Below are 19844 nucleotides of genomic sequence, written 5' to 3' on the forward strand. Positions count from 1 at the left end.
AAAAAAAAAAAAAAAAAAAAGAGAACATTACCCTCGCTTGGGTTCTCCCATAGATAGAAGCTAAAATGGGATTTAAGTACAGGTCATTTTTATAGGTATAGAGCCCAGAAAACACTGGTAGGAGATGAAAAAGTGAGACGGGGGAGGAAGGTGGTCAGTAAAGGAAGTATTAGCAAACGAGTCATTACCTGGGTAACTGGATTGCAATTTCACTGGGGATTTCTGAGAGTCCAGGGGCAAGGGAAATGTTATTTATAAATCAATTCTCATCAGTCATTGACTGAGGACTGCTAGAGGTAGGAGATGTTCATTCCTTGGCATTTCCAGTCTGTCCCATGGGTAAGCAGAGAGGACTTTGCTGGCCAGAGAAAGTCCACCAGCAAAAAGATGCAGAGGCTGGCAGTCAAACATTGGCCCAGTGGGTACTGAAATGATAAAGCCCAAGGGAAAAGTGGCAGAGAACCGACAGCCTCTATTGCAAGTACTGGCTTTTGCAAAGAGCATTTTCTAAGAATGGACGTTCTCCTTTTAAGTCATCTTTATATGAACAAAGCTTAACAGAAGAATGCTGGAAAGATTTCAATGAGAGCTGAAATCTTGGAAATATGTTTAAAAGCAGGTCATCTTGGTTCAGATTGAGTGGACTAGATCTATTGGTAGGACTTTCAGAGTTGTTTTGGGGTTTTATTTGTGACAACTCTCAACAGCTTGAGAGTCAGAACAAATTACAAAGAGAAGCAGATCTTGTTGTTCTACCTAACTGGAGAAAGAAGCTCTGCCTTTCATTCTAGAAGCTGGCACTTCATCTGTTGTGGACTGATCCTTCCTCACAGAGCCACTGTCTACTCTTTCCAAAATCAAGAACCGCGCATACATGTACACATACGTACATGCTCACTCAGGGGACCACAGTATTAGAGACACAGCATTAATTTGTTTTCATATTTGGATATATTTTTAAGACATCTTACCCCTTCAAACAATAAACATTCTAATTATGTAAATATATACCATAGAAGCCAGGCATGCTGGCTCGTACTTGTAATCCCAGTGCTTTGGGAGGCCGAGGCTGGAGGATCACTTGAGTCCAGGAGTTTGAAACCAGCCTAGACAATATAGCAAGACCCCACCTCTACAAAAACAAATTTTTAATTGCCAGGTGTGATGGCACATGCCTGTAGCTCCAGCTACCCAGGAGACTAAGGCAGAAGGGTTGCTTGAGCCCAGGAGTTGGAGGTTGCAGTGAGCTGTGATCATGCCACTGCACTCCCGCAAGGGTGACAGAGACCCTGTTTTTTAAAAAGAGATAATACAGATATACACACATTCCACGGTAAAGAGATCTTCAAGTCCTACTATGTGCCAGGCATTCTGCTAGGTCATGGGGATTCAGAGATGTAATGCCTGGCTCTTGTCCTTGAAGCATGCAGAATGTCAGTGAGGAAAATTTCCTTGTAAGTAGATACATTATACCTCCACTGTGGAGTCACTGCCACATGTGTCAACAATGCATGGACAATCGTGTAGGGTGTAGAAGGCAGAAATCTTAAACTACTTGGATATTTGGGATAAGTCTGAGTTTTCCAGGAGAAGGAAGAAGGAAGATTTCTATCCAAATTTCTTCCATTAATGAATCCACCGAAAATCCCCATACTGACTTTTTAAAAGTCAAGCTTTCATCAGAAAGTCAGCAGTTAGAAAGGTGGAAGGAAAAGAACAGTTACATGATGTTGAATCTGACCAAAGACAGAAAGAGAAGAAAAAGAAGGAAAAGTATACCTATTATTTAAACTCATAAAGGCATTGTTTAAAATCAAGATTGGGAGAGAAAGGTGAGAAGGAACAGAGCTGAATCTTCACTTTTCTAGAGAAGACCCAACATATGTTGTCTAAAATTAATAAATTCATAATTAAGCAAATGTTAACATAGTATATATACTGCTGAAGTAACTACAGCAATAAAACTGGAAACTATTAAAAGAGTTTGTCTCCAGGGAGTAAGACCGGGAATGAGAAGGGATGAAGCGGGGTGACTCTTCATTACAAGATCATTTGTACGGTCTGACTTTTCAAAAATCAAGTATTGGCTTTTCCAGGTCAAGCATGGTGGCTCATGCCTGTACTCCCAGCACTTTGGGAGGCCCGAGGCAGGTGGATCACTTGAGGTCTGGAGTTCAAAACCAGCCAGGCCAACAAGGGGAAACCCCATCTCTACTAAAAATACAAAAATTAGCCAGGCATGGTGTCATTAGCCTGTAGTCCCACCTGCTCAGGAGGCTGAGGTGGGACAATCACTTGAACCCAGGAGGCGGAGGTTGCAGTGAGCGGATATCATACCACTGCACTCCAGCCTGGGTGACAGAGCAAGACTCTGTCTCAAAAACAAAGAAAGTATTGGCTTTTCGAAAGAGCATTTTCTAAGAATGGATATTCTACCATAAAGTCATCTTTATATGAACTAAGTTTAAAGGGAGAACTCTGGAAAGATTTCAATGAGAACGGAAATCTTAGAAATATGAGGAATTTCCGTGAATTAATGGAAACATTTAAAATCTATGTACCTTGATGAAGCAGAAATTTTCAAATTCAAGCTGTTATACTCTGCCTGCTATATTATATGATCTCAAAATTATACATTGTTCAATCAGTTTTTTTTTTTTTTAATTAAAGAGCAGTCCTAATTGTATTTCCTAGAGATCTTTTTTCCTTCTCTCCTCTTCTCATTCAGTTCTTAGGATGAGGAAACATCTGGCAGGCTTGGTGGCTTGTGCCAGTAATTTCAGAAGTTTGGGAGGCCAAGGCCAGGAGTTTGAGACCAGCCTGGGCTACATAGTGAGACCCTCTTCCCTACAAAAAATAAAAATAAAAAATTAGCCAGACTTGGTAGCACTCACTTATAGTCTAGCTACACAGGAGGCTGAGTCAGGAGGGTTCCTTTAGTCCAGAATTTCAAGTCTGCAGTGAGCTGTAATTGTACCACTTCACTCACCTAGGCAACAAAGTGAGACCTTGTCTCTAAAAAAGCAAGTGGTTGGGGCTGGGCGCAGTGGCTCACACCTGTAATCGCAACACTTTGGGAGACAGAGGCAGGCAGATCACGAGGTCAGGAGTTCGAGACCAGCCGGACCAACATGGTGAAACCCTTTCTCTACTAAAAATACAAAAGTAGCTGGACCTGTAAAAATACAAAAGTTACAGGCATGGTGGGGCATGCCTGTAATCCCAGCTACTCAGGAGTTTGAGGCAGGAGAATCACTTGAACCTGGGAGGCAGAGGTTGCAGTGAGCTGAGATCCCTCTCAAAAAAAAGCAAGTGGTTAAGAGATTCTCCTCCTGCTCTACGGCTGCAGAGCAGACAGGAGGCCCTACTAGTCCTGTGCATCTTAATCTTTCCTCCATCCCCTTCCTCCCCCGCATTACAATGCCCTGTAGAGCTCAGGGGGAAATGCCCAGTCGCTGCCTTGAGCAGTAGCCTTGCCTCAAAACTCCTGGCTCACTGTTTACATGTAGGGTCTGGAACTAAGCAGCTAAATTGGCTGTGTGTTTGTCCCTTTAGAATTGATTGTCAGTCTGTCCTGCTCAGTCCGCTCAGTGGATTCTGAATAGTGGCCTGGTGAAGGTCTCGTTGCCCAGAGCTGAGGTCAACCACTAACAAGAAGGAAAGTCTTTCAGGCCAGAGACCATGGGAGAAACGGCAGGGAAGACAGCTTCCTCCAAGACCTCCTGCAGCTGACATGCCAGGCTCAGGTGGCCAGTGAGGACCACCTTTGTGCTTCGTTCATTCATTTTCTTACCTGAAATAGGGACTGATGTTGTTCCCAGGAGGGTGCTCTGAAGAGGACACGGCCTGTGAGGTTTTGCCAGTATTTTCCTGGCTCACAGGCTAATGAGAATAGACAGAGCCATAGCACCAGGAAGCCCACCAGTGGTGCCCAGGCTCCCCAGCCTCGTGCCTGTCACAGAGTATGTGGTCACGGAAGGCTTAATTTTTTTTTTTAATCTTCCATAGTAGAGAATTTCTGTTTCTACCATTACAACACAACTGTTGCAGCGATGAGGACAAATCTATTGAGCCATTCTGCAGATTTAGGTGCCTTTACCTCCTTGCACCCCAACTTTCATATCAGAGATATCTAGTTGCCAAATTAAGAGTCTGTTTTGAATGGTTTCTGTTTTAACCTGTTGTGTGTTTCTGTAACAGAATACCACCAAAAAAAATGTTTTGTCTGAATTTTATTTCTCGGGCAGTCCCCAGAATCACAGCAGATTCAGAGAGACTCCCAGAAATATATTTCTTACAGTTCCAGAAGCTAGGAAGTCCCAAGGCTGAGGGGCTGCTTCTGGTGAGGGTCTTATTGTTACATCATAACATGACGGAAGGGCAAGTAGGCACACAAGACAGGAAATCAGGACAAATCTCATCCCTTTATTGGGAGCCCACTCCCACTGATAACAACATTAATCCATTCATGAGCCTTCATGACCTAAGCACCTTCTAAAGGTCCCATTCTTAATACTATTACAATGGTAATTAGATTTCAACATGAGTTTTGGAGGAGACATTCAAACCACAGTAGTCCCTGAATTGGCATTCTCTTACATTGGCCAAGAGCCATTCTCTGAATCACAAATAAAATCAAGGCCTGAGCAGAGGTTGGGAAACCTTTCTAAGAACCAGAAATTTGTTCTATCTGTGAAAGAAGAAAGTCCTATTATAGTGAGGAAGAGATGGATAAAGCAGAAATGGTATGTGCTGCCGGGAGCATTATTTAGCCTGCCTATCTGCGACAGCCACCAAAGGCAACAAGAAAAATAAAGCGATATGGTGTAGACAGGCTGATGGGAATGTCTGGAGGGCAGCTCTTAGAGTGACTTAAACAGCCCCAACCTTGTTCTAGGATCTCACTAGACTCACTGAATCACTTTCAACACAAATTAATCCCACTGCCAGGAATCTAAGAAAAAGAAATTGGGGCCGGGCGTGGTGGCTCACACCTGTAATCCCAGCACTTTGGGAGGCCAAGGCGGGCGGATCACAAGGTTAGGAGATCGAGACCATCCTGGCTAACACAATGAAACCCTGTCTTTTCTAAAAATACAAAAAATTAGCCAGGCGTGGTGGCCTGTGCTTGTAGTCCCAGCTACTTGGTGGCTGAGGCAGGAGAATTGCTTGAACTGGGGAGACAAAGGTTGCAGTAAGCCAAGATCGCGCTGTTGCACTCCAACCTGGGTGACAGAACGAGACCCTGTCTCAAAAAAGAAAAAGAAATTGGAAGTTATTCTTTTCTATTGTTGTGACTTCTAGTCCTTATGCAAGTATTCTTCTTGTGTAATACTTTGCATATTGATCACAGACTCTCTTTTCAATGCTCATTCATTCAACAAGAATGCATCAAGTGACATATTGAGGAGTGCACTGAGTGTATGTGAAAGTACTAAAAGGAATGTTTATAAAGTGGCTGTCCTTTTGATGTGCTGAGAGTCTTCAGAGCATCTCCTAATCACTCTCTTAAAGCAGCAAATACAAACCCACAATAACGTGGAAGACAGTAGAATGTTTAGCTCTGCTTGCTTTCCAAGGCACTGAATTTTCAAAATGATAATGGCACATTTTTTCCCAGTTATAAAAATGATGCATGTTCAGCTCACTGGATAAAGAAAAAGAAAAATCAGATCTTTCTTTTTCAGAGTTAAAAAACATCCTAACTCTACCATTCAGAGCTCAACTAACATTATGGTGTAGATACTTCCATATTTTTTCTATGTACATATAAACATAAACATAGTTGATTTTCAAAAATGAGGTTCCATCAATCATGCTACTTTTATATCCTGCTTTATTCTTTTATTATGGTATGTATATTACTCATTTATTATAGATCTATGCACTCATTTTAAATGGCTATACAGGCTGAGCACAGCGGCTCATACTTGTTGTAATCCCAGAACTTTGTCATGCTGAGGCAGGAGGATTGCTTGAGGCCAGGAGTTTGAGACCAGCCTGGCCAACATGGTGAAACCCCATCTCTACTAAACACACAAAAATTAGCTTGGTGTGGTGGCACACCCCTGTAATCCCAGCTACTCAGGAGGCTGAGGTGGGAGAATTACTTGAACCTGGGAGGTGGAGGCTGCAGTAAGCCGAGATCGCACCTCTGCACTCCAGCCTGGGTGACAGAACAAGACCCTGTCTCAAAAAGAAAAAAATGCTATTCGTTGGACTTTAAGCACATAACCTGTTTTAATTGAGATCACAGTCTCCATCTGTGCACAGCAGAGAAAGAACAATCTGTTCATTTCTGCATTTTAGAAATCCCCAAAATTCTAGAATTCTTTTAGCAGTCTCTGGCTCTCCATGACTGCTACGTCATTTGTGGCCGACCAGTGTCACCCAGCCAGTGAGGTTTTAGCAGCACGGCTACTAAATGCCTCAATTCTTGGTTACTTCTCTCACAGGGCCGTCGTGGGTGTGTGTGCCTGTGTGTGTGTGCTCATTAAATCTTGGTTATAAATTACCTTCTGGACCCTGCAGTCTGCTTCCCTTTGGTATAGAGAGGAAACATACATCATACTCAGATGTCTTATTTCATTACAATAAACACCCATAAGGATAATTAGAACCAGGACTATTAAATTTGTGGTAATAAAGGCATGTAAAACTTCGTGATCCTGAACTCTCTGCCTGCTAAAGATTCACTAAGACCGTAGGTTCACATGCTGAGATACAAAACCCTCACAGCTTCCTGGAGGAGAGAATGAACTTAAAGTTTTAAAGAACTGTACCTTACCATAACATCACTGACACTCACAGAGTAGTTGGAAGAAAGGGGAACGTCAGTTGGGTTTTTATAGGTAATTGTTAGTAATCTGCTAATTAACAACACTGATTCTGGGGCTTTCTGAGAAATTTGCAAAAGACAATCCTTTTCTATTGTAAATTCTATGCTAAAAGAGGATTAAATAAAGCATTAAAGCAATTCGATGTGCAAACACAGATATATCAATATACACTGTTCAGGTAATATAATTAATAAGAAAATCTTCTCCCAACCCCGAAAACCTTTCCATAAAGGTAGTAGAGAAAGAAAAAGTTTATTACTGAATAAGAATTAAACCAGAATGGGATATACATCACAGGCAATTTGCGAAGAGATTGCCGACAGAAAGAAATCTCACCCTTTTTTGTTTGTTTGTTTGATATGAAGTCTCGCTCTGTCGCCCAGGCTGGAGTGCAGTGGCAGGGTCTTGGCTCACTGCAACCTCCACCTGCCAGGCTCAAGTGATTCTCCTGCCTCAGCCTCCCAGGTAGCTGAAGTTATAGGATTTTTTAAATTTTTTTATTAGAGACAGGGTTTCACCATGTTGGCCAGACTGATCTCAAACTCCTGACCTCAGGTGATCCACCCACCTCGTCCTCCTAAAGTGCTGGGATTACAGGCATGAGCCACCGCACCTGGCCACCAATATATTAGTTCTTGTCAAATGCACTAAGAGTCAAGGATGCTACACTCTCACCCTGCTGCCATGGACCCGTCTTTTGGGCTTCAACAGCAAAAGCCCTTCAACCTATGTAAAATATGGCATGGTTTCATGCCAAAACTGAACAGTGAATATTATTAGGATTTATAAATCAGCAGCAACATTCTATTTTGAATGTGCCTGAGTAAGGCCTACAAAGTAATTGTGCCTGTTTTCTTGCTTTTACTATATTTCACAATGTTCCTTAAGGGGGAGGAGTGGAAGAAGACGAGAAAGAAATGTTCATGAATTAATTGAAATCCCTTCTTGTGAAATACTTACTTTCCAAAGAAAAAAACACATGAGAAAGTGTTGTGCCTTGTGTCACAGTCTAATTGTCCACTGCATTCAGAAATAGCACAGAATTATCAAGGCCTGAATCTTAGGCCATTTTCTGCCCCTTCTCAGCAAAGATCTGCATGAGTAGCTAGAAGAACAATTTTAGTAACTATCTTCTCCATCTCTCCTGTGTTAAAATTGGTATGTCAGATCCAAAGGGAGATGGAGGAGACAGAAAGAGAGAAAAAGAGAGACAGAAAGAGGCACAAAATCTAAAGGTTAAGGCAGAAGATATAAAGGTCATAAAAAGAAGAACCTGACTGTGAGCAGTGACTCATGCCTATAATCCCAGCACTTTGGGAGGCCAAGGCGGGCAGATTGCTAGAGCCCAGGAGTTCAAGATCAGCCTGGGCAACATGGTAAAACCCCATCTCTACAAAAAATACAGAAAGTAGCCAGGTGTGGTGGCGCCCACCTGTAATCACAGCTACTCAGGAGGCTGAGATGGAAGGACGACTTGAGCCCGGGTCAAATCTGCAGTGAGAGGTGATTGCACCACTGCAGTCCAGCGTGGGTGACACAGTGAGACCTTCTCTCAAAAAAAAATAAAAATAAAATAATTTTTTAAAAAAGAAGAAAAATCTAGAAGAAAGGGAATAAAAGGTACAAAGACTACTGCAAATGGTACCTTCTTTACCCATTTCCTAGATTCCTCTCTACATATTCATACTGGAAAAAATATATTATTGCAACTAACTGATGAAATCTCTTCCATCTGTGGGATTAGGATGAAAAAGTCCTTTCCCACCTCTGCTGCCTCTGCCCCACTCCTTAATGGAGGTGAAAAAAACGCAGAAGCCCCGAAAGTCCACATTGAAATTGCAGGTCACTTAGTATCTCTACCAGTCACTTGAGATGTGCTTTGGTAGGTTTTTCATAGATTCCTGTGCTTCATTATTTTGTTTGTTTGTTGTTTGTTTGTTTTTGAGACGGAATCTCACTCTGTTTTCCAGGCTGGAATGCAGCGGAAAAATCTTAGCTCACTGCAACCCTCACCTCCTGGGTTCAAGCGATTCTCCTGCCTCAGCCTCTCAAGTAGCTGGGATTACAGGTGTGCACGACCACACCTGGCTAATTTTTATATTTTTCTTAGAGATGAGGTTTTACCATGTTGCCCAGGCTGGTCTCGAACTCCTGGCCTCAAGTGATCCACCCACTTCAGCCTCCCAAAGTGCTGGGATTACAGTGTGAGCCATCTTGTAGTTTTCTCCATTCATTTGACAAACAATGTCTGAGTACCTGTTGTACACCAAGCACCTTATTAGGCTAGGAATACAAAGTGAATAGAACAATCTGCATCAGGGAGCTTGGTCCAGTGTCCTGCTTCTGAAAGCATGGTACCTGCCCAGCAGCATCAGTGTCACCCAGGAGTTGGTTAGAAATGTAAGTTCTTGGCCGGGCGCGGTGGCTCACGCCTGTAATCCAAGCACTTTGGAGGCCAAGGTGGGCGGATCACCTGAGGTTGGGAGTTCAAGACCAGCCTGACCAACATGGTGAAACCCCACCTTTAAAAAAAAAAGAAATGTAAGTTCTTACTGGGCGCCGTAGCTCACGCCTGTGATCCTAGCACTTTGGGAAGCTGAGGCAGGTGGATTGCTTGAGCCAAGAATCCAAATCGAGATCAACCTGGGCAATGTCAGAAGTTCTCATCTCTACAAAAAGTAAGCAAAATTAGCCAAGCCTCGCGATACATGCTTATAGTCCTAACTACTCTGGAGGTGGAGGCAGGAGGATCAATTGAGCCCAGAGGTTGAGACTGTAGTGAGCCCAGATCATGCCATTGCACTCCAGCATGGGAAACAGCAAGACTCTGTTTAAAAAAAAAAAAAAAAAGAAAGAAAGAAAGAAAAAGAAATGCATGTTCTCAGGCTCCACCCCAGACCTACTGAATCAAAATCTGCATTTTTAAGAAGATACTCAGGTGATTCTTATGCATACTGAAGTTTGAGAAGCACTGACCTAGTGGACTATTATTGGTGAGAAGATGAAGATACTTTTTTTTTTTTGATGGTATCTCACTCTGTCTCCCAGGCTAGAGTACAGTGGTGGTATAATCTTGGCTCACTGCTACTTTTGCCTCCCAGGGTTCAAGTGATTCTCCTGCCTCAGCCTTCCTAGTAGCTGGGATTATAGGCATACACTACCATACCCAGCTAATTTTTGTATTTTTAGTAGACACGGGGTTTCACCATGTTGGCCAGGCTGATCTTGAGCTCCTAACCTCAAAATGATGTGCCTGCCTCTGCCTCCCAAAGTGCTGGGATTACAGACGTGAGCCACCATACCCGGCTGAAGATACTCTTCTATTTCACATCTCTTCCATTTGTTCAGCAAGGGTTAAATGATCACCTTACATAGATCAAGCACTTAGCTAGGTGCTGGGGGTGCAATAGTGAGCAATACAGAGGAGGTTTTGATGGCATGCAACTCACATTCTGGTGTGGGAGAAGAAGAGAAAACAAAGATACATGAGATAATTACGGATCATAAGTAGCACTACAAAGCAAATAAATGGTAATATGGTAGAAAGAAATCAAAATGAGCTACAACCGAGTCTTTGGAAGTTATTTCTACTTATCTTGCTTTCTGTTCAAAAACCCAGTCACTGGTACTGAAAGAGTCAAAGATTACACACTTTGTCTTTCTTTTCTTTCTCCCCAGTCCCTGACTCCTCCCTCAGCACATGTCGGTGACACTATGGATGCCACCAAACAGACATTGTCACATGCATAGCCTGTTGAGAAAGCTTGGATGTGAGCAACTAATAATTTAGCTGCAAACTAAATTATAAGTCTCAGAAGAAAGTATTATGCTAGTGTTGCCCTTTCGGTTAGCATAAGAAGGCATTAGAGAATCTATCTTGGGCTGGTGACTGGGGTGTAGCTTCCTGTCCAGCTGTCTTCTGGCATCATGTGCAGTACAGGGTCAGAGAGTGTGGATTGATGAGTAGGAGGGTGGCATACAAGTAAAGACCCAAGTCTTTACCAGTCCACTGGCCAATTACAAAACAACCACAACAAATCAGTCTACAAAGCTATAATAATATATAAAATTAATTTTGATCAGTTAACAACCAAAGTTGGTCTTACACCTTAAAATTCAGCCCAGAAGTATAGTGTGAACATGCATTTAGGTTCAACACAGATCTGATTGCTTGAGCCCAGAAGGAAGAGGTTGGAGTAATGTGAGACCGGATTGCAACCCTGCACTCCAGCCTGGGTGACAAAGCTAGACTGTCTCAAAAAGAAGGAGGGGAGTGGGGAGTTGTTCAATGGGTAAAGCATTTCAGTTTTGCAAAATGAAAAAGTTCTGGAGGTCTATTTTACAACAATGTGAATATATTTAACAGTATTGAAGTATATACACTTAAAAATGACTAAGATGGTAAGTGTTATGTTTGGTGTTTTTTACCAGAAGGAAGGAAAGTGCCAGGACTCTTAAAGCCCAGATTCAAGGGAAAGGGAGCATAGACCTCACCTCTCCGTGGAGGAATGTCAAAGAATCTATAGTCATCTTTAACCTGCCATACCCACTGTAGGGCCCATCATGTAGAGAGCACCTGAGGACACTGAGGATGAGATATTATTTCTGGGAGACTGCACTCCACATCTCAGAGATGAAGGATATCACAAGTCCCTGTTAGAAGTAGGTGCAGTTTGAAACAATAGATTTGGAGTAAATGGCAAAGCTTGTTCAATGAGAAAAAATAGCCTGGAATTCCTCCTTTACTCGTTTTTACAATGAAGATTCAGCTAGCCACTCTGCCCAAAGCCTGACTGCTCCCACCAAACATTTTTCTTGCTCAGTGCCTGCTCCCCAGCTCTCCTGACTGTGAGGGCTCCAGATCCTGACTAAAAAGGTCAGATGGGTACAATGAGCAGAAACCAACCACAGGAGACATTTCAACATCTGTAAACACATGGAAAATTCAGCCAAGTAGCATTTAGACAGCCTGGACAATGCGGCCATTATAAATACTGCGCTCATAAGCAGTGATTCAAATGACAGCTTTGAAAAGGATTTGCAAAGAGCCCTTTGGAAATGGAACATGGGCAACTCCGAGCCCGTGACATGTTACAAGGACAAAACTGACTGAACAAAGATCCAGAGCAGCAATGAATGTCTTATTTATTCATTCTTGCTCTGTACAAACCTGGGAGAATGTGACATCTTTTAAATTACCTCCCCTGATAGGCAACATCCACGGTGCATGGGAAATGTTAGCAAAGTTATTTAAAGAGCAGAATGCACAAGGTGGCAATTACACCACAGTGATGCTTTCACCAAATTCTGCAAATTGTCCTGCTGTCTCACGGTCTTAGACTGAAGGAGTGATGGCCACATCTGGAGAGGAAATTCCTGACTTTTATTTCCTTCCACTTACTCTCTTATTTTAAGAGCAAGCCCTTGCCGAGTCTTCAGGTGGAAAACTCTTCATTGCGCATGCTATCTAAGTAGTTGTAATAGCATTGTAATTTTACTCCCCCAATAAAGTGTTTTCCTGATATTCTGCAGGGAGTGGTTGTGTTCGGATCACCGCTGGTTATTGTTAGTTAGCCTAAGTCTGCAGAACTTCTGCATGCCCTGAGGTTTCTGTTGCATGGTGGTGGTATACAGTAGGAATTTTTAAAATGCTCTGGTAGCAATGTCTAAGTAACTCCAATCCAAGCAAACATTACCAGCAGGCCTGATGAACAGTGTGCACTCATGGGCAAGGCTGGGATTAGGGTGAGGCTAGGTACCTAGGGTGCAAGCTTTTTTATTTGTTTGTTTGAAACAGGTTCTCACTCTGTCACCCAGTCTGGAGTGTAGTGGTACGTTCATGGCTCACTGCATGATCCTAAATTTCCCAAGTAGCTGGAAACACAGGTGTGCACCATCACACCTGGCTAATATTATTTTTATTTTTTGTAGAAACTGCATCTCCCTATGTTGCCCAGGCTGGTCTTGAACTCCTGGGTCAAGCGATCCTCCCATCTTGGCCTCTCAAAGTGCTGGGATTACAGGCATGAGCCAGTGACTGGCCTTGCAAATTTTAAAGAAGCACTTACCACCCAGGCGCAGTGGCTCATGCCTGTAATCCCAGCACTTTGAGAGGCCAAGGCGAGCAGATCGCCTAAGGTCGGGAGTTTGAGACCAGCCTGACCAACAGGGAGAAACCTCATCTCTACTAAAAATACAAAAAATTAGCTGGCCGTCATGGCGCATGCCTGTAATCCCAGCTATTTGTGAGGCTGAGGCAGGAGAATCACTTGAACCTGGGAGGCAGAGGTTGTGGTGAGCTGATATTGCACCACTGCACTCCAGCCTGGGCAACAAGAGAGAAATGCCATCTCAAAAAAAAAAAAAAAGGTAATAAAATAAAATAAAGAATCGCTCATCTTACATTTGCATGTGAGCTCCTTAAATTTTATACCCTAGGTACTCACTTGCCTCACCCTATTCCAGGCCTGGCTCATTGCCTTCACACTTTCATTCTTCACTTACTTCTCAGCTTCCTGCCCACCACAGATACTGTGGGTCAGAAGTACAGTCCCAGTGTTGGCAATAGTCAACAAAGAAGAAACCTTTAATAGCCAGACACAGTGGCTCATGCCTGTAAATCCCAACACTTCAGGAGGCCAAGGTGGGAGAATCACCTGAGCTCAGGAGTTTGAGACCAGTCTGGACAACAAAGTGAGACCCCATCTCTACAAAAAAAATGTAAAAATTAGCTCAGCATGGTGACACATGCCTGTGGTATCAGTTACGTGGGAGTCTGAGGTGGGAGAATCACTTGAGCCTGGAGGTGGTAGAGGCTGCAGTGAACTATGATCGTGCCACCATATTCAAGAAGCCTGAGTCACAGAGCAAGACCCTGTCTCAAAAAGAAGAGGAAGGGGAAGAGGAGGAGGAAAAGGAAAAGGAGGAAGAGAAGGAAGAGGACGAGGAAGAAGAAGAATAACAATAGGAAGAGGAGGAAGAAGAAGAGGAGGAGGAGGGGAAAAAAGGGAGGAGAAGGAGGAGGAGGAGGAGGCAGAAGAAGAAGAGAGCTTTAAGAATGAAGGATTGACTAATCAATAGTGAGATTATAGCAAAGGATCTAATGAGGGATCTGGCCATATGAAGGCCATGGGTGACCCAAGACCGGAGCAGATTCAAGAAGGGTTGTTGGTGAGCAACCTGTTCTGGTCAGGCCCCAGTCTATGGACCCAGATGATGAAGGAGAAAGAGAAACCCTTGTGAGACTGGCCACAGAGGTTCCCTTCCTGTAAGATCTTCCCAGGGAGACATCTACCCTGCTAGAGGCTCCCTGCTTCTTCCTGCAGGTATGCGTGTCAGTGCTCTGAGGTCTAATCTAAAACCTTTGCCACACTCACTGCTCCCTTCCCAGACCACTGAGAACACGTCTTACCCTGCCTAGGATGCAGCCTTAGATACATGTACTTCCTTCTTGGCAGTCTCGTATTTTTCTTTCATCCTGTGATGTCATAAAGTCAAACCAGGAAGCTTGGAGCCAAGGAGAAAGAAACAGGGAGTCTCTGGTTCATGAATGCCAACAAATGATTCATACCAAAGCAGGCTTTTCTATCATGAAATTAGGAGTGTATTTACTTAAGAGCCTCAAGAAAATAAGGATCAGCCTCCTGCCCCCCATTTCCCCTGCCCCACACACATAGATGGCCCTCTGTGGTCTCCCTGTTCATCCCTCTACTTATACTATTTTCTTGTTTTTTGAGATGGAGTCTTGTTCTGTCACCCAGGCTGGAGTGCAATGGTGTGATCTCGGCTCACTACAACCTCTGCCTCCTGGGTTCAAGCAATTCTCCTGCCTCGGCCTCCCAAGTAGCTGAGATTATAGGCACCTGTTACCATGCCTGGCTATTTTTTTTTTTTTTTTTTTTTTTTTTTTTTTTGTATTTTTAGTAGAGACGGGGTTTTGCCATGTTGGCCAGGCTGTTCTCGAACTCCTGACCTCAGGTGATCCACCTGCCTCAGCCTCTCAAAGTGCTGGGATTACAGGCATGAGCCACCATGCCCAACTGATATTTTTATGGCCACATAGTACTCCATGGTGTGTATGTACCACACTTTCTTTATCCAGTCCATCACTGATGGGCACCTAGGCTGATCCCATGTCTTTGCTATTGTTAATAGTGCTGCAACGAACATACGAGTGCATGTGTCTTTTTGGTAGAAGGATTGGTTTTCCTTTGGGCATATACCCACTAATGGGATTGCTAGGTTGAATGGTAGTTCCATTTTAAGTTCTTGGAGAAATTTCTAAACTGCTTTCCACAGTGGCTGATTGTGTTGCTTTTAATAATATCTAAAGAAAGTATTCCTTTCCGTAGGGCTTCTGCCAGCATGACTCAATCTCAGAGAATCATTATAGACTAATCATCATTAGGACATGATCATATTTCAATTATCCTCTGTGTAGTCTGGGTACATTAAAGTAACCATGAGTTCTCTTACTGAGAGAAGTTCATTAAGATCATAATGTGCATATGATCTTTTTAAATGTGTTGAAAAACAAGGGGGAACAGACTAAAAACAACAGAATGATTCGGGATTCTCTAGCACACTTCAGAAATCTTATCTTGTGTTTTAAAGTGCTCTGTGATACAAAACCTCAGCCTGCCATGGCTCAGGCCTGTAATCCCAACACTTTGGGACACCAAGGCGGGTAGATCACCTGAGGTCAGGAGTTTGAGACCAGCCTCGCCAATATGGTAGAACCCTGTCTTTACTGAAAACACAAAAATCAGCCAAGTGTGGTGGCACATACCTGTAATCCCAGCTACTCGGGAGGCTGAGGCAGGAGAATCACTTAAATCTGGAAGGCAGAGGTTGCAGTGAGCCAAGATTGCACGACTGCACTCTGGCCTGGGTGACAGAGCAAGACCCCATCTCAAAAATAAATATAAATAAATAAATAAAAAATAAAGTGCTCTGTGATGCAAAACCTAACAGGCTGTTTCCTTTTGGCCTAAATATGCCACACCATTATCAGCTAGGTGTATTTACCCAACTTCCCAATATGTAAGATACCCTTAAGCCCTGGTTCATAGTGACAAAGTCTATGAAAATCATTCAAAGCATAGGGTTAATCACACTGTTTGCAATCTAGCTGTGTTGATAGAGGATCAGTCCCTAATCTGTTGGAGAAAAGGAAAAGTAATTATCCCCTGAGAATTCATCCAAAAGAAATAAAAAAGTTTTGTGACGGGGGTCTTACTCTTGCACCCAGTCTGGAGTGCAGTGACGTAATCTTGGCTTACCACAACCTTGACCTCCCAGGCTCAAGCAATCCTCCCATATCAGCCCCGAGTAGCTGGGACTACAGGCGTACCACCACACGCAGCTAATTTTTGTATGTTTTGTAGAGATGAGATTTTGCCATCATGACTACAAGCTGATTTCAAACTCCTGAGCTCAAGAGATCCTTCTGCCTCAGCCTCCCAAAGTGCTGGAATTATATGTGTGAGCCATAGTACCCAGCCAAGAAACATTTTTAAAAACAAACAGATCTTTATATGAAAGATATCCATATTTATAATAATAAATCAGAAACTTACCTATATGTCTGACAATAGTGAAACAGTTTAGAATGAAATATTGAGCATAGAGTGGAGAGGAATGAGAATGAAAGAGTATCATGCAATGATTGGAAATTCATGCTGATGGCAGGGCACGGTGGCTCACACCTGTAATCCTAACACTCTGGGAGGCCGAGGAAGGTGGATCACTTCAGCTCAGGAGTTTGAGATCAGCCTAGGCAACATGATGAAACCCTGTCTCTATATTATAAATTAAGTAAAGAAGTAAAGAAAAGAAGCTTATGCCGATGATATGGACAGTGGAAATGTAGAAAATGGTCCTTAATGTAATGGGAAGATGTTTAAAGTGTCATCTATACTGTAATTACAATCGTATAAAATAATTTCACATTTAGATAAGGAATGGAAAGAAATATAGGAAGGAAACAGTTTTGTCAAAGTGATTGGATTGTGGATGATTCATCTATAATAATTTTGTAGCTGCTATAATATTGAGTTCAAAATAAATAAAACTTGGAAAGAAAAGGAAAACACTCAAGTGACACATTTTTCCATGCTAAGCCGAAAAGTCATTGATGTTTGGGAATGGTCTACACTCTTCCTTGCTCCTCAAAGCAGCCTGTAATCTTGACCCAGATGGAGGGAACATGCACGTTCTTCTGGCTGGGAAGACTGTGCTGTGGGTTGAATGGGACAGAAATCTCGAACTTTTCAGTATTGTTTGGTAAAAAATGCAAAGTGCATTTGAACCATTCATTGGTGTAATTTTTCCATGACAAATATTATGCACAAAAATCTTGCAGACAGAAAATGATGCATTTTTTCTCTCCCTCTCTCCACCCCTTTTCTCTCTCTTCCCTCCCATTTCTGCAGTTCTGCTAAGCCAATATTCTCTAGAATGAGCACAAAACAAATCGAACAACAGCTAAACAAATCGAATAACAGCTTTTATACATCAACATCAAGAAGGAATACGCTCGAGAGAGATCAGAGTATAGAGATGAATATGAACAAGAATGGAACATTCACTTGTCAACGCACCTTCTAAATCTAGATCAGCAGAGATGGGAGTGATTTTCTGGAAAGAGATGTGATTATGGATTAAACACCAGCTCATTGGAAACTGTCATTGGATGAGATCAGAAAATGTTCATGAAAAACGTGTTCAGGAAATAAGGAAGAGGAATATAAATGCTCTAGAGTTAACATGTAAAATATATATGTACTGAGGTTTGTAAACTGTCCTTTTTAAATCAAACTGAAAACAAAAAGCTTTAACCTTTCAACAGAATTTTTAAAAAGGCAGTTAGTTCTAAATTATTCCTATCTCAATAACCAAGAGGCTGATCAAGCATCATTTATTGAGGAAGCATCTTAGAAAATGCCTCTGAATGTTTTTGTAGGAGCCGTGACCTTTGGTTCTTTGTCTCTACCATTCATTTACTTCACTGTATACTTAGTTACAACCACTCAGTTATTAAGAGACATAACGCTTCAAACTTTTTATCAAGTCTGTGTTCTGTTTAATCTGTCCATACAAGTTATTACTGAGAAAATTTTTATGCCATTTACTATTACTCCATCAAGCTGTATATTACAGGAAGTACATCTTTACATCATAGGTTCCCAAGCGACATAGATTTCCCTATCTTTCAGGAAACAGCATCAAGGAACTCTGAAGAATATAGAAAGTCCATTTTCACCTTGGATGCTCATGTGTAATATTATAGGCTACTATCAAATAAATACTTTTTTTCTAATTCTCCCTAGTATATGCATAGGAATTTAAAATACTTTCTAAATAAGTATCTAAAATATCTTCTATTTTTTTCCTATTTCTTTGCCATACAAGTTATCAGAAATCCATATCTTCTATTTCCCTTACTGACAGGCACTCATTTTAATTTTTTTATGATCATTCCATTAAACATATTTCTAAATAATAGTAAGTGGTACTAACAGCATAAATAATAATTTAATAGCCTTAGAAATAAATGACTATATACTTATACAGGTTGAAAAAAACTCAGTAGGAATAAGTTACCTTTTTGTTTACTAATGTTAGTTTCAAAAATACTCAGATTCACTTTAGTTGGCTGACATCTGGAAGTAGTTAACAACTAACCAGTTGACTTCAACAATCATTTGCTCCCAGTCTTCCCCACCATCAGCCTCATCACATGTCCTGCCAATATCCAACAACAGAGAAATATTTGACATTGAAATAGCCCACTGCCTGAGAATGAACACAAGCTAACATATACATGCAAGGGTACTTAGTGGAAGACAAACCATGTTACCTGAGCAGCAAACATCGACATGTAGAATGCTTTTATTCATATATTCAAAATTAAGAACAAATTAGTATATATCCCTAGAACATCAGATGGAAGATAACACAAGAAGTGATACAGATCAGAGTTCACTTCTCTTACCCTCTCTCTGTTAGGACCACATTCCTATTTTAGCCAAATGTTTCTGGTGCAAGCCATCTTTTCACCATAAATGGCATTATGTTTCAAATGGCTAAAAGCATATTACAGGTATGCTTAAAGGGGTAAAATCCAATTCACAGAGATGTGGCTTTTCTGAGGAACCAAATTACGGGCATACTTAGTATCTACAACTAAAGTAGTAGTCATTCTGAGGATTATTTGTTGCTTTAAGTATTAGCTGCCTACTGTATCCGTAACACCCTACTTACTAAATTTAATTACACACAACTTTTCAAGAGTTCGTATTTTATTTGAAGGGAGGTACCTGTCTACCTTATCTACAATAAAAACAGAAAGCATTGGCTGTCCTTCATCCATGCAAACTATAGATTCCATCGGGAGTCCTACATCACTAACAGTGGTGTTAACAAAACTAAGAAAGTACTTCCTATCCACGTGCAAATGTTTTAAAAAAGTTTTGCCATAAAACCTAAGTGTAATTTAGCATTCCACAGTGCTCTAAAGATGGGTCATTGACGATGTACCATTTGTATATAGGTAATACATATGTAAATCACTAAATGTTAATTAAGTCTAAGAAGTAGGTTTTTATCTTTTTAAAAAACCAAAAAAAAAAAGTGACTCCCTTTCTCATTCTGTTCTGTTGTATTGCGTCTAAAAGTTGTGTGTAATTTTTTTAAGGTCCAGGAAATGTAAAGAAATTTGTTGGAATATCTGAATTTCCGTAAAAAGTAAAAATAAAAATAAGATTTTGTTACTTAAAAGAACTTTTGGTGGTGTGGTACATCTTCGGTGCATTCAGTTTCTGTCTTTGTCCAGTGATCCGGTGACAGCTGATGGTTGGATTGAAGTAACTATCTCAGAAAATCTCCCTGCTCTTGGATTCCATAATACCTGTCAGCAGCAAGACTTTCATGCAGAAGGCATGGTTAAAATCTCCAAAGCCTCATCTAGCCAAATATAGGGATATACACTCAGTGGAATAAAAT

At 41.7% G+C, this 19844-nt stretch overlaps 1 protein-coding gene across 3 annotated transcripts in view; it reads left to right on the forward strand.

Annotated features, from left to right (window-relative positions):
• Positions 1-19619, forward strand: part of LHFPL3 (LHFPL tetraspan subfamily member 3) — a 539341-nt gene extending 519722 nt beyond the window's left edge. For all 3 annotated transcript variants that reach the window (XM_037730548.1, XM_017506243.2, XM_017506242.2), the window contains one exon: positions 17273-19619. Coding sequence is in view for 1 of the 3 variants with exons in the window: in XM_017506242.2 (XP_017361731.1) it covers positions 17273-17301 (29 nt within the window). In the remaining 2 variants the exon portion in view is untranslated. The remainder of the gene's footprint in view (positions 1-17272) is intronic.
• The last annotated feature ends 225 nt before the right edge of the window (positions 19620-19844 follow it).

Source organism: Cebus imitator, unplaced genomic scaffold (genome assembly GCF_001604975.1).
Source record: "Cebus imitator isolate Cc_AM_T3 unplaced genomic scaffold, Cebus_imitator-1.0 Scaffold352, whole genome shotgun sequence".
NCBI lineage: Eukaryota > Metazoa > Chordata > Mammalia > Primates > Cebidae > Cebus > Cebus imitator.